Genomic DNA, 27094 nt, shown 5'->3' on the forward strand with positions numbered 1-27094 from the left:
TACAGTAGGTCAGTAGTGAACGTTTACTTCACTTACATCATGTTCTGCATGGTATGGGACAAACTCTGGACCTTTGTCGAAGGTCTTTAGAATCACCCAACCCCACCCCACCCTTCCCATGGCTACAGGCCTTTTACTGTTAGAACAGAACTGTGGTGCCATATTGTAAAGTGTGATACTTTCTGCAATATTTTATTTATGTTGATCCTTTTTTACATTCAGCACTAAGCCAGCAGAGCAGTGTAAATCTTTATCTTATATCATACAGTACGTTTAAAATGAATTACATGTTGTCATGATCTCTTCAGGTTGTTTGAACATCCGTAATGTTGATCCTGCACAGGAATGTACTAATGCTCCGTTCAGCAACGATACCTGCATAGGTAAGTCTAAGGGTAAAGAAATAAACTACTCTTTTGGGAGTTTGGAAGATTGAGGAGAATTCAATCATTTTCCTTTGGCTTAGTCGCTTATTTATCAGGTGTACATGGGTTGTAGACTCATAGTAGAGTGCACTTCAGAACATCGACTATATTTTCAGACATCACTTGAAGTCATAGATATATACACTAGATATCGCATAGGGACCCTGACCATGTGTCAATAGCGCCGCCATATTTGTACAGTGCTCCCAGGACAAGCGTCATTTAACCGCACTAGTCAAGACAGTGTTATTACGTGAAGATGCGGGACTTTAGCGCTGTCTACGGGTGTAGTAACGAGCAAACAAAGAAAACAAAGCACAAAGGGAAAACATTTTATAGGTAATATTTAGTTTTTTATGTTTTTGTATGTTCTGAACTTTTGTGCTAAACAGGCAACGTTATTGATGATAACAGTCACTTACTGCATTCACCATACGGCAAAGCAGCTCCAACTCGCACTAAACACTCGGCTTATGCTAGTTTTGTTAAATAAAATCAGCAAACAATGCAAAATAATGCTGCAGTGCCAGAAACTTGTATTATTGTCGGCTAGTGAACGAGTCGTTCATAACGGAGATTCATTCACAAACGAGTCGCTCCCTCCGTCAGTATGAGCAGTGAAAGCAGGAGAGGAGCTGTGTTTCAGGACATGATTAGATCAAATTTAACAGGGAGGGTGGATAGTACATTTCTGTACACACACACACAAGCTTTTTGTCAGGAATGCCCGTGCGATCACTGATCCATCAATGTAGAAAAGTGATGGAAAATTATAAGTTTCGTATTAAATAAAAAAAATTGCATACTGACCTCCGGGAAAACTCCCGATCATAGATAAATGTGAATTTGTGTTTTTCTCTGGCTCTGGATGGCCACAGTCCTCCACTGCAGCTTGGTCCCGCATTCATTTCAAAGGAGCAAGAGCCACCAAAATGGCGGCTCTACTGACGCATTCTTTCTAATAGACAACAACAGGGTAGGAGACATCTAATGTATATATCTATGACTTGAAGTGGCTGCTCCCTCAGGTAGTGCACTATTTAAGTGTGTGAGGGGCAAGAGTGACTAAATTAGTCACTAGTGATCAGAGCAATGGGTTATGGGAAATGGAGTCCAGGTGGCTGATGGAGTGACCTCTAGTGGAGCTTGTGGGGATCATAACAGAATCATTCATTCATTTCACTTTGGCTTAAGGCTGATTTATACTTCTGCGTCAAACGCCGGCATATGCTACGGCGCTGACGGATAGCCCTTCGCCATGGCCGTCGGCGTCGCTGACGTGCACATCTCAAAAATTGTAACTACACGTCGCAACGACGTGTAGTGCAAGCTCTGTGATTGGTCGGCTTGGTAGCGCTGACGAGTCTGGGCGGGACCGAGAGCCGAGTGAATGGCGCGAGCCCAATGGAGCAATTGTTTACAAGTGTGGAGTCCCGTGAAGGAGCTCCGGATGGAAAGTTTTGTTTTGTGTTTACCTCATAGTTAAAGTTGTTGCACGTCCGCCGGTTCCTGCCTCAAAATGAGCGAGTTTGAGCTACTTGTACATCCAGGAAGTGTTCAGAAAAAACAAAACACCAATGAAGAAACTCGACACAGAGACACATTTACACCTCACTGCCAACTAGCGTTTTGGAAGAGTTAATGCAGACCAACAGAGACAGCGCGCAGAATAATGCACAGCTACGCGCGTTACATGCGCCGTGGGTCATGCCAGTCACTAGACGCAAAAGTATAAACCAGGCTTTAGTCTCTATTTCAGAGATCGCCACATAGGAATGAATCACCAACTATTCCAGCATATGTTTCACGCAGCGCATGCCCAGTACTGGGAAACACCCATACACACTCACAATCACACACACACACACTTATACACTATGGCCAATTTAGTTAATCCAATTCACCTATAGCACATGTCTTTGCATTGGGGGGGACTGGAGCACCCGGAGGATACAAGCGGAGAACATGCAAACTCCATACAGAAATGACAATTGGCTTCGAACCAGTGACCTTCTTGCTGTGAGGCCAAAGTGCTGACCACTGAGCCACCATGCCATCCATAACCGAATCCTTTCTATTTTCCTTTTTGGCAGGAAACATCTTGTTTACATTTAAATCTAAATAAAGTAACATAAACTGAAAGCATATTTACAGTGCTTGAAATAATAGCTGATTGCATGACAAAATCAATAATATGGCTAAAATAAAGTTTCTTGATTTTTTTAAATGACCAGCATGTCATGTATTAGAGTACTTTAATATATCAGCTTGTTTGAATGAGTGCAAAAATGTTAATAAAATCCCTCATTTATTTTTTGTTTAAGGCAAAGAAGGAAACAGATACTTTCTGCATTACAACGGGAGTGCATGGACGTGTGTGTCCTGCATTGATGACAATTCAACCACCACCGCTAACTATACAAATAACTGCACGACATCAACTCCAACAACACAGAGCCCAACTACCAGTTCAACACCACACATCACACCTACCCAGTCAAACCCTTATACAACTGCAGTTAGTACTGTCAGTAAACCGGAGATGATGGTAAACATAACTCCTCCGACAATAAGTGCAGATGGAACCATTGATCCCTCAAAAGCATCGTAAGTGTGTGTTAAGCAGTGGATATTAAGGTTAAAAACTCACACAGAATCCTAACTGATTCAGTTTATTTCACAGGGAAGTCTTGAACAATCTGAAGTCTCTGCTGGATGACATAAAAAACAGCAATAAAAGCAATGCAGGGATCAAAACAGGGGACATTATTGGTGTTATCCAATTACAAGACGAGAAGACCAACCGCAAAGACGTTGATATATGCTACTCTTCACAACAGGACCTGATGAACGTAAGGCATGGGAAAAAATAAGGATGCAGTATATATAGGATTGACCTAGTGGTTGACCTTGGTATTGCAGTCCAAATTCAAAATATTGAAGATGTTTTTTTTTCAACTGCACCTTGGTTATGAGCCAATGCAGGTTTAAGCACACAAACACACACAGACAGGATGATCAGCAATACACAAATATCTTTACATATGAAAACAATTAAAGGATTAAAATGTTACAAAAATGATTATTTACTACATAGACATATAAACCACTGCCCCCATGCCTTCTTCACCTGTGGGGGCTTTTTCAGTTCATTCATAACAATTTGCATATCTATAATGTAATTATTATTAGCAGTATTATTTTTTATCTGCATATTTATATTAGTTTTAATAAAAACAAGATTTGATTCATCCACCTGTTGGGTTTTGGAGACGTCTGCATCACCTTGTGGGGCATAAGACACAGGTTGCCAGATTGACAACACCAAAACTAGTGAGCATGCCTGATTATCATGCTGGGTTCATAACAACAGTAAATTACATACAAAGTCAATGCAAATGCAGGAACAGTGGTAAAATATCGCTAATGTTTACATACAGTTGAAACCAGAAGTTTACACTCTAAAAACAGGAACATAACCATTTAAAAAAATGTCTGATGGCAAATCATCCTAAACCCTTACTATTTTAGGTTTGTTAGGATTAACTAAATGATTTGCATTTGCTAAAGGCCAGATTAATGAGAGAATTGTTTTTTTTAGATTTTTGTTTTTATTCATTTCTAGACAGTCAGAAGTTTACACACATTTCCTTGGTATTTTTTAGTTTTGCTTTTAAACTGTGTAACTTGGGTCAAATGTTTTGGGTCTCCTTCCACAAGCTTCTCACAATAGTTTGCAAGAATTTTGGCCCATTCCTCCTGACAGAATTGCTGTAACTGAGTCAGATTTGTAGGCTGTCTTGCTCGCACAAGCTTTTTCAACTCTGCCCACAAATTGTCTATAGGACTGAGATCAGGGCTTTGTGATGGCCACTTCAAAACATTCACTCTGTTGTCCTTAAAGCACATTTGAACTAATTTGGCAGTGTGCTTAGGGTCATGGTCTGTTTGGAAGACCCATTTGTGGCCAAGTTTTAATCTCCTGGCTGATGTCTTAAGAAGTTGCTTCAGTATTTCCCCATGTTGTCACACAAGGAAGCAGTGTGTTTGAGCTTTTTCTTCAATACTATTCTTCAGTTGTGCCTCACATTAACTCAAATGTTGTTAATTGGCCAATCAGAAACCTCCAAAACCTTGACACCATCATCTGAGCTTTTTCAGAGGCAGAATAATCTTATTGTGTGTAAACTTGACTTTCAAGAAGAGTTATAACAATTTTTCCAACAATATCTCTCATTATTCTGATATTAAGCAGAACAAAAACATGTGATCATCCTACCTTACCTAAAAGAGAAACAGTTTAGTAGCATTAACATCCGACTCTTTTTAAATGGTGATGTGCCTTTTTCTACAGTGTATAAAAACTTCTGTTTTCAATTGTATGCAATATTATTTACTATTTAAAACTATCACAGGCTCTATTTTAACTATATAGGCGCTAAGTCCAAAGCACATGGTGCAAAAGCATTAAGAGCGTGAACTAATAAAGTTTTGCTATTATAAGGACGTAAAAAATATATGGTCTGTAACCTGGTGCATGGTCTAACAGGGTTGTGCTTATTCTATTAATGAGTTCTGGGTGTGTTTTGAGCATAACGGGCATTAAACCAATCAGAGTATCATCTCACATTCCCTTTAAGAGTCACTTGCGTCACACCATGGTGCATTTGCTATTTACATGGTGGACTTTGTAAGTGTAAAAACTGAAAACTTTACTAGCGAGAAAACAGTTAAACAGAGCATCTGCATCACTAGGATAAAGAACGAGCCTCCTCCATTCAGCCTCTTTACTTTCTCTTTACTTTACTCCTTTACTTTGGTGGAGTGAGGAAGCGGTGGAAACTCACTCCACTGAACACATCCATTAGCCTACACATTTAATTTCCTTTGTTAAGTGCAAAGATTTGTTTGAAACTATTTCTAAATTCAGTTCTAATCTCCAGTAAAGGAATAAATACGCAATGATAATGAAGTGTGGTCAGAAAACTGAGTTATATCCAAACACGGCCTGTTCTTATGCCCCATATGGTGATACAGACATCTCCAAAACCCCACAGCTGGGCAAGTCTAAACTTGTGTCTATTAAAACTAATATAAATCTGCATATAATTAATAATACTGATAATAATAATCACATTATACAGGTGCAGATTGGCATGAATAAACTGAAAAAGCCCCCCAAGGTAAAGGCATGTAGGATATGGTTTTTATATTTATGTTGTCTTATGTTTTTGTATCATTTTAATCCTTTAATTATTTTCATATGTAAAAATATTTGTATATTGCTGTACATACTGTGTGTATTAAGCATTTAAATCTGCATAGGCTCTTATCGAACGTGCTCTCCGCTGGACTTTTGACCTGCTTTTACTTGGTCAATGGCAAGGTCTATTAAATATCTACACACCAACAATGTGCCTTAACACACCTCCTTTAGAGATCAGCACACCCTAGAGTCCACAATGTGGCACAAATGGACTTGCTTTTTAAGCAACATGATAAAAAACCTAAAAATTGGAGTTGCACTGGTCAGAAAATAGCAACGTCCACATACAATGAGGCAAACTTCAAGACTGAAAAAAATTAGCTGTTTTCTGCCAAGGCAACCCGGGTGCTGAAATATAATTGGGTAAACTGGCAGTGGGCGAAGTTACAGAGGTCAAAACAAACACAGACATTCCGACAGGAAACGTACATTCTTATAACTGATGTTTTTAGATAAACAACTATCTGCATTTAGCATGTTTTTAAAACATCTGCAAACATACTCGGGCATTATTTGCTATAGAAGAGTCTTCTATACCTTTATAACATGTCCCTCTGAGGAAGAATTAAAATTTACTGATGGCATCCTTTTTTACAGGTTGTTGAGACTAACCAGAAGACAGACTTTCCCTGGTCTGTAAAGGTTCCCAGTGAAGCCTTTGATAAATCAAGTCTGGAAAACAATGGAAGTGCTTTTGTTGGAGTTTTGCGGTACCCAAACATGGTGAAAGAGGTTTGCTTCTGTTTGTGCTTTTTGAAAAGCTGAAGAGATGTCAAAAACTTGACATTTGCGCAAATGTATATTAATCAGTTCGTCATTATTTCAATATTGATCACTCTATTTTCATATGGTTTCTGATTTAGGATGAAACTAAAAATTACACAGTTTTAAACAATATGGTTTATGGAATAACAATGGGAGCCAATATCTCCAACCTCAACAACAATATAGAAATGACCATCAAACTGAAGACTCTGGTAAGGAAGGTTTTGTGGCAAAATGTACCTTGTTACAAATCTATAACTAACAATGACCAGACTAACGTTGTCTTGCAGGTCGGTAATGCATCCTGCACATCTTGGGATGGCAATGGTAAATTCATTTGAGGCTCTATTGATCAGTTTGCATTAACAAAGCTAGTTCATCTTATTCAGCATCATCTGTGGCTCTCTTTTCTTTGAAGGGAATCTTAAGTGGACAATGTTTGGCTGTGAGACAGAAATGATCGACAATAACACCATAAAGTGCTCGTGTTCACATCTGACATTCTTTGCAGTGCTGATGGTGAGCACCTTTCATTATCTGTTACAATTCAAATCCCTATTAAAACAACATCTTTATAAATAAACTGAAACACCTGCTCCTTTTAAACATTTACCTGAAAATCACTGGTAAATTGCCTTGAAGGGATCATTTGTAAACAAGCCATTTTGATAAATACTGCCAATTTTTTGTGGACATGATAGTAAACTCATCAATCTGAACTGGGTGTTTTTTTTTTCTCAGTCTGTGCCAGATGCAAGCGCTGTAGCGCCATATCTGGATTCACTGACCCACATCTCTTCTGTTGGCTGTGGGATCTCTGTGTTTTTTCTGGCCATCGCTCTGTTCATGCATTTCTTGCTGCGGTAGAGTCTACTAAAGCACAACATACAAAGACTCCCGTTTACTATTAAAGCTTAGGTGACAAACACAGGTTGTTTTTCTCTTTCAACAGGAAAGCCAAATCCAATCAGGCCACAAAGATCCTGATCAACATATTAGTGGCCCTTTTTCTCCTGAATGTGTCTTTTCTGTCAAACGAGAGCGTGGCAAACTCAGGAGACAAGAATGCTTGTGTCTTCATAGCTCTGCTGATGCATTACTCCATGCTGACCTCATTCACCTGGTTCTTCATTCAAGCTCTTCATATGTACTTATGGCTCATCCGACAGAACGTCACCATCACAAACTACATGAGGAAGATCACCATGTTGGGCTGGGGTGAGTGAAGAGCAAATCCCTGCTGTAAAACAACAGTTCAAAACCAAAAACCATTGTCAAATTGACTCCAACAAGAAATCATACCAATGAGTTTCTGTTAGGAAACTGTAATGCAGTTTTTATTCGTTATTAGTGATACTGGTTGCCTTGCCTTTTTTGTTTTTTCTCCTTTCCATGTTTCATGTTCCACTCCTAGTTTTTCCCTCATGCAACTACCTTGCTACCTGTGTCAAGGGTGGTAACAGGGTGGCCATGGAACTTGCCAAAGATCTCAACAGTAAGCCATTATAATGGATATTGTGTTGCCCAGCCATGCCAGCAGTCTCAGCACTCCCTATTCCTGGGGTCTTGATGTATGATATTCCGGCAGTTTCAATACTCTCAGGCCCAGTTGTCTCATTGCTCACTATTCCTGATCAAAGCGCATTCCTATTGTCATGATTCAATGGGTTTTTGCACAGTGCACAAGGTTTACAAGGTTGCACACTGCACTGTGGAATGTGCCCCTACAGAGCTGATTCTTATTCCAGTTCATGACTCAGAATTTCAGAATTTGTTTCAAAGCCGACTCCACTCCAGAGCCTGATCTTGTACCTGTTCCAGCCGTTGACTCCATGTCAGAGTCTGTTCTTGTGGCTGTCCCAGTTTGTGACCCCATTCCAGAGCAAGTTCCAGTTCCTGACTTCACTCCAGAGTCTGTTTTTTTGTCTGTTCCAATCTGTGACCTCATTATAGAGCCAAGTTCAGTCTGTGACTCCCCTCCAGCAGCTGTTTCAGTTTGTGACTCTGCTCCAGAGACTGCTCCTGTGTCTGTTTCAGTTTGTGACCCCCTTCCAGAGCCAGTTCCAGTTCCTGATTCCCCTCCAGAGGCTGATCTTTTGCCTGCTCCAGTCCTTGACTCCACCTTAAAGTCTTTTCTTGTCCTTGTTTTAGTCCTTGATTCCACTCTAGAGTCTGTTCCTATGCCTGTTCCAATCTGTAACCTCATTATAGAGCCAGGTCCAGTCTATGACTCCACACCAGTGGCTGTTTCAGTTCATGACTCTGCTCCAGAACCTGCTCCTGTGCCTGTTCCAGTTTGTGACCCAATTAATTCCAGAGCCAGTTCCATGTCCTGATTCCCCTTCAGAGGCTGTTCTTTTGCCTGCTCCAGTCCTTGACTCCACCTTAAAGTCTTTTCTTGTCCCTGTTTTAGTCTTTGATTCCACTCTAGAGCCTGTTCCTATTTCTGTTTCAATCTGTGACCTCATTATAGAGCCAGGGTCAGTCTGTGACTTCCCTCCAGCAGCTGTTTCAGTTTGCGGATCTGCTCCAGAGTCTGATCCTGTGTATGTTTCAGTTTGTGACCCCCTTCCAGAGCCAGTTCCAGCTCCTGTTTCCACTCCAGAGCCTGATCTTGTGCCTGTTCCAGCCGTTGACTCCATGTCAGAGTCTGTTCTTGTGGCTGTTCCAGTTTGTGATCCCATTTCAGAGCAAGTTCCAGTTCCTGACTCAACTCTAGCGTCTGTTTTTTGTCTGTTCCAAACTGTGACCTCATTATTGAGCCAGGTTCAGTCTGTGACTCCCCATCCAGCAGCTGTTTCAGTTTGTGACTCTGCTCCAGAGACTGCTCCTGTGTCTGTTTCAGTTTGTGACCCCCTTCCAGAGCCAGTTCCAGTTCCTGATTCCCCTCCAGAGGCTGATCTTTTGCCTGCTCCAGTCCTTGACTCCACTCTAAAGTCTTTTCTTGTCCTTGTTTTAGTCCTTGATTCCACTCTAGAGTCTGTTCCTATGCCTGTTCCAATCTGTGACCTCATTATAGAGCCAGGTCCAGTCTATGACTCCACACCAGTGGCTGTTTCAGTTCATGACTCTGCTCCAGAACCTGCTCCTGTGCCTGTTCCAGTTTGTGACCCAATTAATTCCAGAGCCAGTTCCATGTCCTGATTCCCCTTCAGAGGCTGTTCTTTTGCCTGCTCCAGTCCTAAACTCCACTCTAAAGTCTTTTCTTGTCCCTGTTTTAGTCCTTGATTCCACTCTAGAGCCTGTTCCTATGTCTGTTCCAATCTGTGACCTTATTATAGAGCCAGGGTCAGTATGTGACTTCCCTCCAGCAGCTGTTTCAGTTTGTGGATCTGCTCCAGAGTCTGATCCTGTGTATGTTTCAGTTTGTGACCCCCTTCCAGAGCCAGTTCCAGCTCCTGTTTCCACTCCAGAGCCTGATCTTGTGCCTGTTCCAGCCGTTGACTCCATGTCAGAGTCTGTTCTTGTGGCTGTTCCAGTTTGTGACCCCATTTCAGAGCAAGTTCCAGTTCCTGACTCAACTCTAGAGTCTGTTTTTTGTCTGTTCCAAACTGTGACCTCATTATTGAGCCAGGTTCAGTCTGTGACTCCCCATCCAGCAGCTGTTTCAGTTTGTGACTCTGCTCCAGAGCCTGATCCTGTGTCTGTTTCAGTTTGTGACCCCCTTCCAGAGCCAGTTCCAGTTCCTGATTCCCCTCCAGAAGGTGATCTTTTGCCTGCTTCAGTCCTTGACTCCACTCTAAAGTCTTTTCTTGTCCCTGTTTTAGTCCTCGATTCCACTCTAGAGTCTGTTCCTATGCCTGTTCCAATCTGTGACCTCATTATAGAGCCAGATCCAGTCTATGACTCCACACCAGTGGCTGTTTCAGTTCATGACTCTGCTCCAGAACCTGCTCCTGCTCCTGTGCCTGTTTCAGTTTGTGTCCCAATTCCAGAGCCAGTGCCAGTCCCTGATTCCACCCTGGAGGCTGTTCTTTTGCCTGCTCTAGTCTTTCACTCCACTCTAAAATATTTTCCTATGCGTGTTCCAGTCACTGACACCAGTCCACAGCCTGTCCATGTACCTGTTCCAGTCTGAGACCACATTCTAGAGCCAGGTCCAATGTGTGACTTCATTCCAGAGGCTGCTTCAGTTTGTGACACTGCATCAGAGCCTGTTCATGTGCCTTTTTTTTTTTGGTTTTTGATCCCATTCCAGTCAGTTTCACTCTTTGTAGTGACCTGCTCCAGTACACAACCTGTCTTAAAAACCAACCCTGCCTGTTCCTCTATGGCACCACTCCCTGGTTTGCTGCCCTGCAGGCCCCACCCAGGCAACTTGCAGTTTCATTGGCTATTGTCATGCCCATACCAGTCCTTTACTCAAGGGATCACCAAGCTTCTTCCTGGAGGGCCGGTGTCCTGCGGATTTTAGCTCCAACCCTAATCAAACACCTGAACAAACTAATCAAGCTCCTTCTAGGTATACTTGAAACACCCAAGCAGGTGTGTTGAGGCAAGTTGGAACTAAACCCTGCAGGGACGCCGGCCCTTCAGGACCGAGATTGGTGACCCCTGCTTTACTCCATTCTAAAGTCTGTTCCAATCTGTGACCCCATTCCATAGCAATTTCCAGCGCTTCACTTTACTCCTGAGCCTGTTCTTGTGCCTGTTCTAGTCCTTGACTCCATTCTAAAGCCAGTTCCATTCTGTGATTCCGCTCCTATGATTTTTTTCAGTCTGTGACTCTGCTAAAGAGCCTATTCCTATGCTTGTCCAGTCTCTGGCTTTCCAGAGCTTGTTTTATTCCTGTTCCAGTCTGTTACATCTCTCTAAAAACCTTCTCCAGGGCCCGCTCCAGTACACAACTTGGTTCAAAAGCCAACCCTGCCTGCTTCTCTATGGCACCACTCCCTGGTTTACTGCCCTGCAGGCCCCACAAATGCAACTTACAGTTTCACTCTAAAGTCTGTTCCAATCGGTGACCCCATTCCAAAGCTATTTCCAGTCCTTCACTTAACTCCAGAGCCTGTTCTAGTCTTTGACTCCATTCTAGAGCCAGTTCTATTCTCTGACCCCACTCCAGAGGCTATTTCAGTCCATGACTCTGCTCCAGAGCATGTTCCAGTCCATGTTCCAATTCAGCCTGTTACAGTGCATCACTCCATTTCAGAGGCAGTTCCAGTCTATAACTCTGCACCAAAGCCTGTTCATATGCTAGTCCAGTATGTGACTTTACTCCTGTTACTACGCTTGTCCAGTCAGAGCCTGTTTTAGTCCATGGTTCCATTCCAGAGCTTGTTCCATTACCTGTTCCAGTCTGTGACATCTCTCTAAAACCTACTCCAGGGCTCGCTCCAGTACATGACTTGGCTTAAATAAGCCTGCTTATTTTTTCCATGACAGTTCAAAGTTCCACAGAAGTTGTCTTCTGCTCCGCTAAAGAAGTCCTTAGCAGAGTCTGTTCCAAGACAGTGGCTACCACTTCCTTGTTTGCGGCTCTGCCAGTCCTATCTGGGCAACCTGCAGCTTCATTGCCTGTTCCAGTCCTTGACTCCATTCTAAAGCCAGTTCCAGTTTGTAATTCCAGTCCAGAGGCTGTTTTACTCGGTCACACTTCTACTATTGTGTAATTAGTCCTGTTTCTGCACTGTACCCTCTGTGTTTGCCTTTAATACATATTAGCTGCTTTTGTATGCACCTCCATCTTGGCCTTGCATTGCCCAATAACAACCTTTACTGTAAAACATGCTTTGATCAGTTTTATTTTAATATTTCTTCGCAAGTATTTGGAAGTTAATTTGTTATAGGTTTTACTCAGGGATTTGTTTTTAACAATTTCTATTTAATTTTTTTAAATAATATTTGTACTTATTTTAGTACAAGTAAAACTAACTAATATTTTGAAATTCTGTATTGGCCTCACAGATTTTTTTTATTCCCCTGTACTGTGTGTGTTTCTTAGGTTTTTCTACACCGATAGTCGTGGTTATTCTTTCAATAGGAGGATATAAAACACTGACCCTAAACTCAACATCTGGAAAAATTGTACAAATGTATGTAGTTGTTTACGTCTCACATGCATGAATTAATGAAGTTTCTCCATGTCAGCATTGTGTCTTCCCTAATATCTGCAGGTGCTGGATTACAGATCTCTACATTCAGTACATAGTGAACATCGGCTTCTACAGCCTAGTTTTCATCTTCACAACATTCATCTTCATCATCATCGTCACTAAGATTTTCCAGTCCAGAGACATAAGAGCGACTGAGGGCAAGAGACTGACGTTCAAAAAGCAGCTGATGATGGTGTTGAGTTTGTTTTTTCTGTTTGGTCTGACGTGGGCTGTTGCCTTCTTCAGTTATGGACCGATGCTCATTCCCTCATATTACATCTTCTCTGTGCTCAACTCCTTTCAAGGTGAGTAACAAGAACATTTTATTCAGAGTGTTTCTGTTTTATGAATGAATCTCAACAAAGGAAATGATGTATGATTTTTTTTACATTATTATAACTAAAATATTTATTATAAGATGATAAATTGGCATTTATTCTAATTAAAGCCTTCAGCACAAGAATGTTTTGCTCACAATTTTTAAAATCACCCTGCTGAATCTCTAAACTGAAATTATTTTCTCTGTTTTCCCAGGGTTTTTCCTCTTCCTGTATTACTATCACATTCATAATGATGCTGCTGGTAGTTTCTCCGATGATCCAGGAAGCTCAAGCACCACCACATCCATTGTTAAATCCAGCAATCCTGTGGGAAATTTGTATAACTAATTTTATTGAGACAAAGGGTGTTTTGTGCATCTTGCACTCTGTATACTACCTGATTAACTAATTATGGGGAAATTGTGTATTCTCTAAGGTGTGTAGGCACCTGCTGTATCTATTAGTGTTTTGGTTTTCTTTTGCCAATATGGAGTCTATGGTTGCCTAATGAACTGTACAGTCGTGAAATTTAGCACACATATTAAAGACAATAAGTACATTACCTTGTCCGAATTTGCACATACAGTTGAAGTCAGAGTTATTAGCCCCCCTGAATTATTAACATCCCTGTTTATTTTTTCCCTTAATTTCTGTTTAATGAAGAGAGGATTATTTCAGCACATTTCTTAGCATAATAGTTTTAAAAACGTATTTCTAATAACTGATTTATTTTATCTTTGCCAAGATGACAGTAAATAATATTTTAGTTGATATTTTTTAAGACACTTCTATACAGCTTAAAGTGACATTTAAAGGCTTAACTAGGTTAATTAGGTTAACTAGGCAGGTTAGGGTAATTAGGCAAGTTATTCTATAATAATGGTTTGTTTTGTAGACTACTGAAAAAAAATAGCTTAAAGGGGCGAATAATTTTGTCCCAAAAATAGTTTAAAAAAAATTTTAAACTGCTTTTATTCTAGTCGAAATAAAACAAATAGGACTTTCTCCAGAAGAAAAAATATTATCAGACATACTGTGAACATTTCCTTGCTCTGTTAAACATCATTTGGGAAATAATTAAAAGAGAAAAAAAAAATCAAAGGGGGGCTAATAATTCTGACTTCAACTGTATATGGTAATGATCATATACTGGCTAGAAGCAAAATAACCTTGATTCAAGAGCTCAAGATCTAACAGCAGTGGTTCAGTGACACTAGTTCAAGATCAAGTTCATTTATTTATAGAGCACATTTTAAAGCAGTCACAAGACTGACCAAAGTGCTGTACATAAGACAAGGTAAAAATGAAAACATATAGAAATAAGGTAAGAGAAATGTCTGTAAAAATGTAGCAGTAGAAAGAACTATTACAATAATCTTAAAAAGCCAAGCTAAAAAGGTATGTTTTAAGAAGTGATTTAAAAATGGATAATGATGGAGCCATTCTAACCTCAAGGGGCAAGGTGTTCCATAACCGAAGACCCGCCACTCTGTCCCCTCTACGCTTCAGCCTGGACTGAGGAACTGAAAGAAGATTCTAATCACTTGACCCAAGAGATCTCACAGGAGTGTAAAAATGAAGCAGCTCTGAGAGATAGGATGGGGCTAGACCAGGTGTGGGCAAACTTGATCCTCGAGGGCCGGTGTCCCTGCATAGTTTAGCTCCAACCGTATTCAAACAGACCTCCCTATAGAGTTCAAGTGATCTTGAAGACACTGATTAGTTGTTCAGGTGTGTTTGACTAGTGTTGGAACAAAACTCTGCAGGGACACCGGCCCTCGAGGATCAAGTTTGCTCATCCCTGGGCTAGACACTAGTTATGTTTCCATCCAAAGATGCAAATTAAACTTATGCACAAAACTGGAATATTGCAGAAATCATTAGTGAATGAAGCAGCAATTCCACCCAAGAAGAAACAAAAGAGGACACAATGATCAGTTCCATGCACATGCACAGATATCACTGAGAGGAGTGGAGTTCGCAGCACTGTAGGGATTCTCCACTGTGGTGTTTGCTCTTCTCTAATAAAAGAGATGCACATTAGAAGACGAAACGCAATTAATGCAGTGATAGCGATGGCTTGTGGAGGCATGAGACGAGAGGCCAGACAGATGCTCAAGACAGTTCTGGAGGGAATAGTAATAGAAGAATAGTAATACTGAAGCACTCTGATGACCGACTGATGGAGGACTGAGGCATTTTACAATCAGCAAAACAACATTTCACATCTGCAACAATGGAAAGCTGGACACATGGAGAGCTGCAGACCAACATTACTGGCGCAAAAACCCTCAAATACACATTTATATTAGAGATGCAATGATTAACCGATTTCACTGTTAAGCACACTTTTATTCGTCACGGGTAATTAATCATAGAGACTTTTAAACACAGCATTTCTGCACAGTACAAAGCTGCTGCAACTAAGGCCGTACTCGCACTATGTACAGTTGCCTCGAACCGAGCCAAAGCCACTCGTCCCCCCTCCCGTCTCACTCGACGGCCCGCGCTCACATTACAACTGGGCCTGGGCAAGCTTACGTCATCAATGATGCGCTGGTCAGAAGCGCTCTCGCTCAGCACAGTGGAGATTTCTCTAGTTATATCGCTTTAGTCGTTTGACATTCTGTGACAGTCAAATATTTCACTGAACAGATCCGCCACTTTTGACGCTCATAAACAATCATAAAGCCCTCGTGCTGCAGGAATGAGGAGGTCTGCTGAAGGTGCAGCTGCTGTGCAGTGAGGTGTTTGCGTCTTTAATAAACTACAGCAGTTTGTGTTCACTGAACAGTAAGAATGATTAATAAATCCATATCAACAAACAGTTACTTAAAAGTCACGTCTCGCTTTCAGTTACAGGCTTTGGCGAGTTTTGCACTCACACACAAGCACCAAAGCCCAAGTGAACCGTGCCTGAGACTAATTCAGCGCACTCACACTTCTCAAATGATCCGGGAAACGGCCCTGGCCACGGTACGGATAGCATAGTGTGAGTTCGCCCTAAGTTGCTCCAGCTGTGCACTAGTTTGAAGTTCCGAGCTTGTACACCGAGGCTATTATGCACACACACTGGATTAACTGAGGCCCCGTTTACACTAGTGCGTTTTAGTTTTAAAATGGTGTCTTAGATCAAAAATGATCCGCGTCCACACTAGCATTTCACCTCTGAACATATCTCCGTCCACACTACGCCACCAAAACCGTATATCAAGTGACCATTCGTGCACTCCAGGCATGTGCGTTCTAGTATAAACAGGAAGCATGCGTCTCACTCGGCATTTGGTTATTGTTAGTCATCAAACGCCGGTTGAACATTAAACGCGATGGCAAAGAAAGCAAGAGAGGTATTTTTGTGGACAGACGACGAGGTCGAGTTACTAAACGTAACAATTGAATAACTGCACAATGGAGCCTAAAACATACACTAGTGCAAACAACGCTCCCATTTCTGTGTCCATGTTGTTGTTTACAGTGAAGGCTGGTCTGCTGTCTTCCGGTAGCGTTAAAGCCATGTGTTATAGTCATGTGATAGGGGCTTGACGAATAAAGCCTGGTTTATACTTCTGCGTCCAGTGACTGGCGTAACCCACGGCGCATGCAACGCGCATAGCTGTGCATTTATACTTCTGCTGCTGTCTCTTTTGGTCTGCATTAACACTTTAGAAACGCTAGTTGGCAGTGAGGTGTAAATGTGCCTCTGTGTCGAATTCTTCGCTGTTGTTTTGCTTTTCCTGACCGCTTCTGGGATGTACAAGTGGCTCAAACTCGCTCATTTTGAGGCAGGAACCGGCGGACGCGCAGCAACTTTAACTATGTGGTAAACACAAAACAAAACTTTCCATCCGGAGCTCCTTCACGGGACTCCACACTTGTAAACAATCGCTCCATTGGGCTCGCGCCATTCGCGCGGCTCTCGGTCCCGCCCAGACTCGTCAACACTACCAAGCCGACCAATCACAGAGCTTGAGCTACGCGTCGTTGCGACATGTAGTTACATTTTTTGAGAGGTGCACGTCAGCGACGCCGACGGCCACGGCATAGGGCTATGCGTCAGCGCCGTAGCATACGCCAGCGTTTGACGCAGAAGTATAAATCAACCTTAAGGGAAGGATACGCAATGACACAAAAGCCCCAATCAGGTAGCGAATCTCAGCAGCCCCGCTGTTTTCAGATGTCTCCGTTTTCCCTCATCCACACTGAGATGGAGCAGCAGCGCTTCCAGCCTCTCCAGCATTTTCAAAATGCTTCGTTTTCGGCGCTCGAAAACTCCGGCGAAGTGTGGACGAATGGCGTAACCATAGCAAAACATAACAGCCTATGGCTGAAGCCATTAAAGGGCCATGAAACGCCTCTTCTCAGCAGGGTGTTTTCACACCTCTAGTTTGAAAAGAGTCAGGAAAGCGGGTGAGTCCAGCTTTGCTTAGGTGGGAGTGTCAGGTGGCGAAAGAGGGAAGGGTTTGCATGGGAAGTTTCATTAAATGAACTACAGCTGATTTTCATACCGGCAACACAGATGCAGAGATAGTGACTATGTTTACATGGACATCAGTAATGGAATGATTTGACTTAATCTGAATAAGACAATAATATGATTAAAGTGTTTAAATGAGTTGCGTTTTGAGTGTTCCTTTCATGATCCCGTTTTACATGTTATTGCACATAATTCGACATTTCCTGTGGAGTTTCATGTAATTTAAATGCAGCTTGGCACTTTTACTTTTATTCAGGAACATTTCATGCATGCCCCCTTTGACAAACCGGATACTGGAACTGCTGGAAGAGTGTAGTTTTAATGGAAATTGATATTGCACACTGTATGGGAGAAAAAAAAAACTCTGCATTTCTCGGTAGAAACACAGCTGTGTGTGTGTGTATAGACTATTCTGTCATAAAATGCGGTGAAAATCCTCCACAACGGTAATAGTTTGATTGAGGTGTTACATGTTTAGTCCGGATTTGCAGCAAATCTTTAAGTCCATAATATTGTAGTGATATTAATGTGCTGTAAACTGAGTAACTCAATCATTTTGTCTAATGTCTGTCTTTAAACACTGAAAGAGTACTGCTGACAATACAAACTAACTAATAAACAATAAACAAACAAAAGGCACTGATCACACAGATCAGTAGAGACAAGACAATCAACAGCAACTGGAGCTGCGTCTTTTTTACAAGGAGACCAACAGCAAATTTGGATTTCACCATTTCCAGATGAGAAAAGCTCGAGTATAAAATGTTCCTTACAAATATATTTCTGTCGCGTGTTAGCAGACCACTGTAATCCACATGTGAGTCCAGCTGCGCTCTCATAGCAGGAAATGAAAACAAAACCTGTTGCAGCAAATTGTAACTGCAACACTGATGACCCGTACCTCCAAACACATCTTCTTCTTCCACTTGTTTTAGTAACACAACGTGGCATTTCTCTGCCGTCTGAACACTGTAACAGGTAAAGACAGTCTTCGAAGCTATCATGCATATTAATGAAGTTGCACCTCATTCACAATAGAGCGTGCTGATTGGTTAAAACCAAGTCTTTCTCATGAATTAATGCTGAAAACAACATCACGTTGTACCCCTCGGTACAGACATCCAGTCTTCACACTGGAATTAACGTAAGGATCTAATCTCCAGGACGCAACTTCAAAATATCTTTTCAAACCGGAAACGAATTTTCTCGAAATAATGCAAAAACAACCAATTTTCACTTGCTGGTGAAATAAGTGTGTCCTTATAGTGTTTATAGCAGTGTGGGACACATATATGACTGTCAACAGCTCAAACAATGTGTTTTGGTGTTTCGTGACCCTTTAACTAAGGGCTGTTCCAGCCTGATCTCATGAGAACACGCAAGTCATTTACGTTTTGGCAGTTTAGTGGCTAATTCGTACGAGTTCAGTTGTACGAAATTGTACGATTTTAAAAAGGAGTCGTGGCACCTAACCCCACCCCAAAACCCAACCGTCATTGGTGGATGAGCAAATCGTGCTAAAATGTACGAATTAGATCACACGAATTTGTACGAATTAGCTACTAACTAAAAAAGTTATGAATAGCCGTGAGATTGTGTTGGCTGTTCATATATTGTGTTTTTAGTGCATGCAAGTTCGTTATTTCCAATAGAGGCGCATGCCTTGCGCAAGCATCCCACCTAGATGAAAGAATGCTGCCAGTGCACCGTGAGTCACGTGACAAAAACTGGATCAATCAGCTTCATACTTTATATACACGACTACTCCAAACGAGAAAAAAAAATACAAACTGAAAAATACCAAAGAATTTTGTAATGTAGTTGATCAAAAGTGCCTTTCAGACAGAGGTTTGGTGGCCGTTGACAACATGTGATCTCTTTAAAAGAGAAATACTCAGCTAATACGATACTTAGATTTACATTAGACAAATTCTATTTCATTTATTTTTATTTTTATTCATTTATTAATTGTTCTGTCATTTACTTTCATTGTAAAGTAATTACTTATGTTTACATGCCAATTTATATATTTTTTACTTGGATCCAATCCCCTTTCCCCTTTCCCCTTCCCCCTTGAAACAGAATGTGAAGAGGAAGGGCTTTAAAATTTGCCTCTAAGAAATGGGACAGCACAACAGCAGCTGCACTCGTCATCATATGTTATCCTGAGCTCTTGCTTCATTTGAGATCAGATGATTGTGAGTGCTGTAGTTACTTCAGTTGTGTTATTTTTTGGTGTTTATCTTTAAAGGGCCATGAAACCCCCTCGTTTCAGCAGAGTGTTTTCACACCTCTACTTTGGAAAAAGTCAGAAAAGTGGGCGTGTCCAGCTCTGTTTAGGGGGGAGTGTCGGAGGAAGAAAAGAGGCTTGGTGTGGGAGTGTCTATTTGGGCGCACTGAATTTCAGAGTCAAAACACACACACACAGCGGACAATGTGACTGTGTTTACATGGACATCTGTAGTCGAATTATTTGCCAAATGATTAAATGGTGGACTTTAACTGCAGTTTGGCTCTTTCATTCAGGGAATTCATTCATGTCCCTCGCAACAAACGAGATATTTGATTCGAGGAACTGCTCTAAGCGTGTATTTGTCATGCAATGTTTGATACCGCACGGCGAATGAGAGAAATAAAAAACTCAGCATTTCCCGGAAACTTAGATGCACACGGCAGGTAGCGTCAAAAAACCGCGTGTGTTATTCCGGTCACTAAATCCAACACGAGGTTATAGTTTGGTTGTAACTGTTAGTGCAAACTTGTTTACACTCGGTGCAATAGTTTGTTTGATACGAATAAAATACGAACTGAATAAACAAAGAGCACTGGTCGCTCACTTACCAAATCTGTAGAGACAGGACAATCACCAGCAACTAGAGCCGCGTCTTTATTTAGAGGAGACTAACGTTACAAGCGAATCCGGTGCCCGCAAATCCGGCTGTGTCCGCATACGCTGTTAGCGGATACGCTTCGTGGAGGGGGAACTGGAATTCCAGAAGGGAACAGAATCGACTGCTACTCCGGATCTCAGCGTTTGCAGATCAGAACAGCTCTCAGGTAAACAATAATCCTCCTTAGACACGTAAGTTATTGTTGTCTCGCGTCGTGTACACTGTTAATCCACACGAGTTTGCGCTCTCACAGAGAGAAAATGAAAACAAAACTTAACTGCAGCAAACTATAAAAGCAACACTTCACACTTGTTTTGTCAACACAACGTGGCGTCTTTGTCGTCTACACTCTGACAGTAATGAATATTAATGAAGTTGCACAATAGAGCGCGCTGATTGGTTTGAACCAAGCCTTACTCATGCATTAATGCAACACACTGTAAGACGTAATAAGACTCACTCTGGCACAGGCGTCCAGTCTGCACGCTGGAATACATGCTATTATGTCATGGCCGTGACGCAGCTTCAAAAATTCATTTCAAACCGGAAGTACGAATTTGCTTGAAATAACACAAAAACAACCAATTTACACTTTTAAGTGAAATATAGGTGTCTTAATAGTGTTTATAGCAGTGTGGGACACATATACGACTGTCAACAGCTCAACACATTTGTTCTGGTGTTTTGTGACCCTTTAAGAAATCACTGAAGGCAACAATATCATGTAATCATAACCATATATTGTGGCAATATTATCATACTGTGCATTTACACAGTGGCCATATTCATCAATGTAAACACACGAAAACATCATTAACATTATAGCAGACACTGTAAACAGCTCATTCCCAGCCACTAGACTTTTCTGACAGGATATTCCAGTGTCATCGAGTGTCAGAATATTGTGGGACTGCTGTACAGGAGTTATGATTATGGATTATAGAGAGCCAAATTTAGCATTTTATTTGAGAGTTTACTTAAAGCATGACGGTAAAACACAAACGCTGTCATGTTCTTGTTTGTTGTAAAAATGTATAATAATGACAAAATAAAATACAAATTTTTGCATTTCCTGGCTTCCGTGTGCAGCCATGCTGTCATTGTAGCTGGTGTATTCTGGGAAATTTTTGTACGCCTTGGTTTCGAGTGTGGTCCTGCAAAATTTTCATTTGGAGGGGTATCTAACCACTCATCTTAGCTCTACGCTTTCAGGAATAAGAGAATTGGGACTCCCCAAATGATTGGTAGGGGTAAGTGTAAGGGCAAAGGGGTAGAATTGGGATTGGGCCTTACTTTAAGTCAGAAAAGAATATATTGTTGGCTTTATTATTGTTTTGTGCTGTATTATTTAAAGAGTTTAGATGCAAAACCCTCTAAATCCATCAGAGCTCTTTTCTTGTAAATGAGCATTTTCTATCAGGCTCCTCTGATTAGGTTCAGCTGTTGCATTTTATATGTAATAATAAGGTTATTAGATGGTAAATAAAATAACTTTTTTCATAAATGTCACTTAAGACAATTCTTTGATTTTTAACAAAGAAAAGTTTATTTTGCGTCAAAACCAGCTCAATCCACTTCTGCTTTTTTAACCCTTGTTTGGTGTCCAGGTCTGTAAGACCCGTTTTTTTTTTTTCTTTTTTTTTTTCAAAAGAAAAATAAAACAATGAATTATTTTTTCAACCAGAAATTCATTGGCTTTGGCTTAATTTCTGTGAAAAACATAAAAACGAACACATTTTCAACACATAATGTACCTCCCCCCACGCATTTACATTACATACAAGGTGTTCGGGTCCACTAGACCCAGGTCTAATAAAAGTCTTGAAAGTGTATGTCCAGTGTTCCCACACTCTGTCCTCCTTCTTTCTGGTGCAGCTGTTTTCTTCCCCTCCCCCTACCCCTCCTGCTCCCGCACAAAGTTGCAACATTGTTGAAACACTGTCTGCTCTTACATTCCCGCACATTTTACCCTCTCTCGTGCGGGAACCAAGCTTTATTTTCTTGTACCCGTCCCCTCTGTGAATTTAGGACATAGTACTAAAAATAAGACTTTGCCAGTGTGGTTCCTTATTACAACTAATCAAGATGGCCAAAAGATTATCTGCTGCAAGTGGCCTTGCAATTGATTGTGGAAGAGAGAAGAGCTTCTGATGATGATGTCCATGACCATGATGGGAACAATATGAAAAAACAAATCTGTGGGTTTTATTTTTTCATAACATTAATAATAATAATAATAATAATAATAATAATAAATGAGAAGCACATTAATTCATCAATATGATCTAACAAAGGTAAAGGGGGAAAATTAACCATGTTTGCTGTTCATATGGCTTGTAATTGGGATTAAGTAAACATTTGTTGAGTATTTTAATATAAAATTGTTTAATAGTGTTAATTTGGAAAGCCAAAACTCTAGCGGGTCCACCAGACCCATGAACACAGGCTGAGGAACAAAAACACGAACACCACACAAGGGTTAACAAAACCCCTCTAAATCCACCTATAAAGACAAGACAGTGTAATTAGCTGAGAATAAAGATGCCATTAGAAATTATTTAACCAAACATACAACACATTACACAAACCACCTGACATTTAAAATATATAAATCCGTCAGGTAAGTGGCGGTTCATTCCGCTGTGATAAACCAGGTAAAAAACAGAAGGAAAATGAAAGAATAAAATCTGTCAAGTAAATAATTAATAGCATTAAAACTGACATTAATTAAATCTTAATCTGTTGTTTTTTCTGATATTTAGGATTTAGATTAATGTAGGTAAAGTAATGTAAACATTGTAAGCTAAGCTTGGTCGATTCAAATAATGTAGTGTAAAAACACTGTAAAACATCAATATCTGTGCATTGTCCATTAATATAAAAAGATGATCAGATGTATAGGTGATATGAAGTAATATAAATAATGTATAGTTTTAGACATTATATTTATCTTTAAATAGATTAAATTGGCAAATAAAACACAAGGTAGGCCTACTGGAGAAAAAGCGGGATGCCTCTCAGACACCTTTAGAAGCTGTCATTCATTCATTCATTCATTCTCACCATACTCAAGGTCTTGGTCTCTTGCTTATCCTCACAGCATCCATGTGGGATAAAAGAACGGCATCTTAACTCTGTCTTTCGTAAAATGGAGTTGCCGTTTAATGTATAGTAAATCAGACTCATTCAAAGTAGCGTCGCTGTGCAAAAAACACAGTGCACAGTTTTAAGGTAAGGGGCGTTTTCATTTGCCATTCACTGACAGTCGGACAGGCTCATGCAGTTCATCAAATCCGTGTTTTAAAATCTGAATCGAAAGCAAAATCAGTCTCCTCATAAAGCCAGAGTATCAGCACCCTGCTATATTGAACACATATGATTCGATTCACGCCTTCTGATTGGTTCTTGGGATATAGCAGCTTTTGCTGTCAAAGGCAAGTGGCGTTTAGCAGCTTTTGCAAACAAACTGTTATTTCTAAATGCGCTGACGCTGAGATTTAGAAACAGAACTATTTATTGATGGTGTACTACGTGCCTAAAGCATTCGCTCAATATCTGTATCTTATTTTTGGCGGAAGTGGCGTTTCGCGGCTTTTGCATCTGAACTCTTCGTTCGTGTTAAATAACACTTCAACATATGAGACTTTTTCATGTGATTTACTAAACTGGTGGTGTTTTGAAATTAATGAATGCATAATAATCGTGAGGACAGTGTAACTGTGATTATTCCTCACACTCTAATCGTACAACCAAAATCTATAATCGTTGCATGGGTAATTTAAATCTGATCATCATCTGTCAAAAACTAAATCATATCACGCAGATGAAGCGCAGATGCAGAGTTTACTCACTCAATCTGTTTACAGCAGAGTTTCTGTGCATTATATCTTATCAGATAAAAGGTTTTCCTACATGGTTATGTATGCATTTTAAAATCTACCCACATCTTAGAGTTTCCATTAAGTGTATGTATGTGATTTTACAAAATGCACATAAGAATAGGTGGATGAAAACACAGCTACTGTCACAGTTGGTTTGTTTAGTTGGGGTCAGTAGAGCTGCTCTACAGTTGAACTGATGCAAACTGGAAAACCCAACACAATCTCATGCCAATTCGTAACTTTTTCTAATTCGTACGGTCTAAATCGTACATTTTAGTACGATTTGCTCATCCCCTAATGACGGTTGATTTAAGGGGTGGGGTTAGGTGCTACGCCTCCTTTTTAAAATCGTACAATTTTATACAACTGAACTTGTTCGAGGCGAGGCAGTGGCGCAGTAGGTAGTGCTGTCGCCTCACAGCAAGAAGGTCGCTGGTTCGAACCTCGGCTCAGTTGGCGTTTCTGTGTGGAGTTTGCATGCTCTCCCTGCCTTCGCGTGGGTTTCCTCCGGGTGCTCTGGTTTCCCCCACAGTCCAAAGACATGCGGTACAGGTGAATTGGGCAGGCTAAATTGTCCGTAGTGTATGAGTGTGTGTGTGAATGTTTGTGTGAATGTTTCCCAGAGATGGGTTGCAGCTGGAAAGGCGTCCACTGCATTAAAAAAACTTGCTGGATAAGTTGGCGGTTTATTCCGTTGTGGCGACCCCGGATTGATAAAAGGACTAAGCCAACAAGAAAATGAATGAATGAAAGAATGAATGAACTTGTTCGAATTCTGTGGAATTTTGTGGAAATACATGATGTACTGAGCTTGAACTTGTAACTGCTTTAACACAATCTGCATTGTATAAAGTGCAGTAGAAATAAAAGCAACAAACTTGATAACATCTGTGACCCATGACTTATTGTGTAGTCAAAAATTTGTGGAGCATTCATTAATTTTCTTTTTGGTTTAGTCCCTTTAATAATTCAGGGTCGCCACAGCAGAATGAACCGCCAGCTTATCCAGCATGTTTCACACAGCGGATGCCCTTCCAGCTGCAACCCATCTCTGGGAAACATCCACACACACCTATTCACACCCATACACTACAGACAATTTAGCCTACCCAATTCACCTGTACCGCATGTGTTTGGACTGTGGGGGAAACCAGAGCACCCGGAAGGAACCCACAAGAACGAAGGGAAAACATGCAAACTCCACACAGAAACGCCAACTGACCCAGCCGAGGCTCGAACCAGTGACCTTCTTGCTGTGAGGCGACAGCACTACCTACTGCACCACAACGTCACCCTTTGGAGCATTAAGTTTTCCTAAACAAACATTTCGAACTTTAGCTGGACTGTTGGTCTGATCTTCATGCAGATGGAAAAAGATCACCTTTAGAGCCTACTGATAACATACAAAACTAGAAATGGGAAAATCCAGTCAGTCAAACTGATCTCTGATCGCACAGAGCTCAAAGCGAAGGTGAAACTCCAGTTCAACACAGTGCCACCTAGTGGACAGGAAATATGAAAAAGTGGTGCTGCTATGCATGCATTAGGGCAGGGGGACATATCAGTGACTTACAACTCATAGGAGGGCTGTTTTAATATTCAAGTACAAGAGAAAACTGGAAACCTGATGTAACTGATGCACTCAGACATTCTTCCCCAGAGTATATGCAGTCAAAGCTCCTTCTTTTTGTTTATTGTTGTACATATTGAAGAGGTAGTTTAAACTGCTATGAAAATACTACAATTTAATCATAGGCATAATAATAGTTATTATTATTCTGTCCCAATTAGTTGTTGCTTGACCAAAAGTTTAACAGAGAGTGTAAGACTGCAGAAAAGAGTTTGTGTAACTTGACTTTACTGGCAGTTGTTTTCTCAATATCATTTTTTTTTTTTTTTTGTTAAACTACAACAAACATGGGGAAAGTATGTCTATATTCACAGTTACTTTCACATGTTCAATTCTGCCAGCAGTAAAACTTTACTAATGCACATTTTGTTTATACAAATCTTAATATGCATATGAGAAAAATCTAATTATTGAGACTCGAATATTAGCAGAATGGTTCCATTTACACCACCAGCATAATGTGTAAGCCATGAATAAGTGTGTTAAACAAAATACAGGCGGTATAAAACGGATTATAATCAAATGACCCTTGAATATTTACAAAAATAGAGCTTTAGTAAAAATAGAGGCCTTACATACATATATATTCAATGTTTAAATCATTTATTCATTCATTCATTCATCTTCTGCCGCTTTTCAGGGGCTGAGTCGCGGGGGCAGCAGTCTTAGGAGAGAACCCCAGACTTCCCTATCCCCAGACACTTCTTCAGCTCCTCCGGGGGGATCCCGAGGCGTTTCCAGGCCAGCCGAGAGACATAGTCCCTCCAGCATGTCCTGGGTCTTCCCTGAAGCCACCTCCTGGTGGGACATGCCTGGAACACCTCCCTAGGTAGGCGTCCAGGAGGCATCCGAAACAGATGCCCGAGCCACCTCAGCTGACTTCTCTCGATGTGGAGGATCAGCGGCTCTACTCCGAGCTCCTCCCGGGTGTCAGAGCTCCTCACCCTGTCCATAAGAGTGCGAGACTGATCAGAACATGAGACTGATTCCTATGAGACTCCAGGGACAGACTAGTCTTTGTTGAGGTCCAGCTTCTCCAGGCTCTGGTGCCTTGACTGCAGCTCTGCACAAAATGTTTGGCCAGAGGGGAAATGGTCGCGCCCAGCTGAGTCTGGTTTCTCTCCAAGTTTTTTAATTCTTCACTTTCGCCAGTGGTGAAGTTTTTTCCTCGCCGCTGTCGCCACTGGCTTACATGGTTCATGGTCTGTAGAGCTGCGCATCGATGGATTTACTCTTCAGTGTTTGGACTGTCAGTAGTGATTATTAAACCACACTGAACTGAGCTAAACTGAACTGAACTTAAACTCAGAAAACTACTATACTATTACTATGATCTTCTATGTGAAG

General features: G+C 41.0%; 1 protein-coding gene across 3 annotated transcripts in view; it reads left to right on the forward strand.

The window, feature by feature from the left end:
* Window positions 1–17482, forward strand: part of LOC101883444 (uncharacterized) — a 108150-nt gene extending 90668 nt beyond the window's left edge. For 2 of the 3 annotated variants that reach the window (XM_073927964.1, XM_068214491.2), the window contains exons 7-18: window positions 309–383; window positions 2750–3032; window positions 3109–3277; window positions 6289–6423; window positions 6555–6668; window positions 6747–6783; window positions 6875–6975; window positions 7198–7319; window positions 7409–7674; window positions 12401–12491; window positions 12573–12856; window positions 13086–14165. In XM_073927964.1, the coding sequence (XP_073784065.1) occupies window positions 309–383; window positions 2750–3032; window positions 3109–3277; window positions 6289–6423; window positions 6555–6668; window positions 6747–6783; window positions 6875–6975; window positions 7198–7319; window positions 7409–7674; window positions 12401–12491; window positions 12573–12856; window positions 13086–13219 (1811 nt within the window). In that variant the 3' untranslated portion in view covers window positions 13220–14165. Of the gene's footprint in view, window positions 1–308; window positions 384–2749; window positions 3033–3108; window positions 3278–6288; window positions 6424–6554; window positions 6669–6746; window positions 6784–6874; window positions 6976–7197; window positions 7320–7408; window positions 7675–12400; window positions 12492–12572; window positions 12857–13085; window positions 14166–14637 lie in introns of those variants that run through there. The other variant, XM_073927965.1, reaches the window with a different exon arrangement.
* The last annotated feature ends 9612 nt before the right edge of the window (window positions 17483–27094 follow it).

This window comes from Danio rerio, chromosome 17, assembly GCF_049306965.1.
Source record: "Danio rerio strain Tuebingen ecotype United States chromosome 17, GRCz12tu, whole genome shotgun sequence".
In the NCBI taxonomy this organism is placed as follows: domain Eukaryota; kingdom Metazoa; phylum Chordata; class Actinopteri; order Cypriniformes; family Danionidae; genus Danio; species Danio rerio.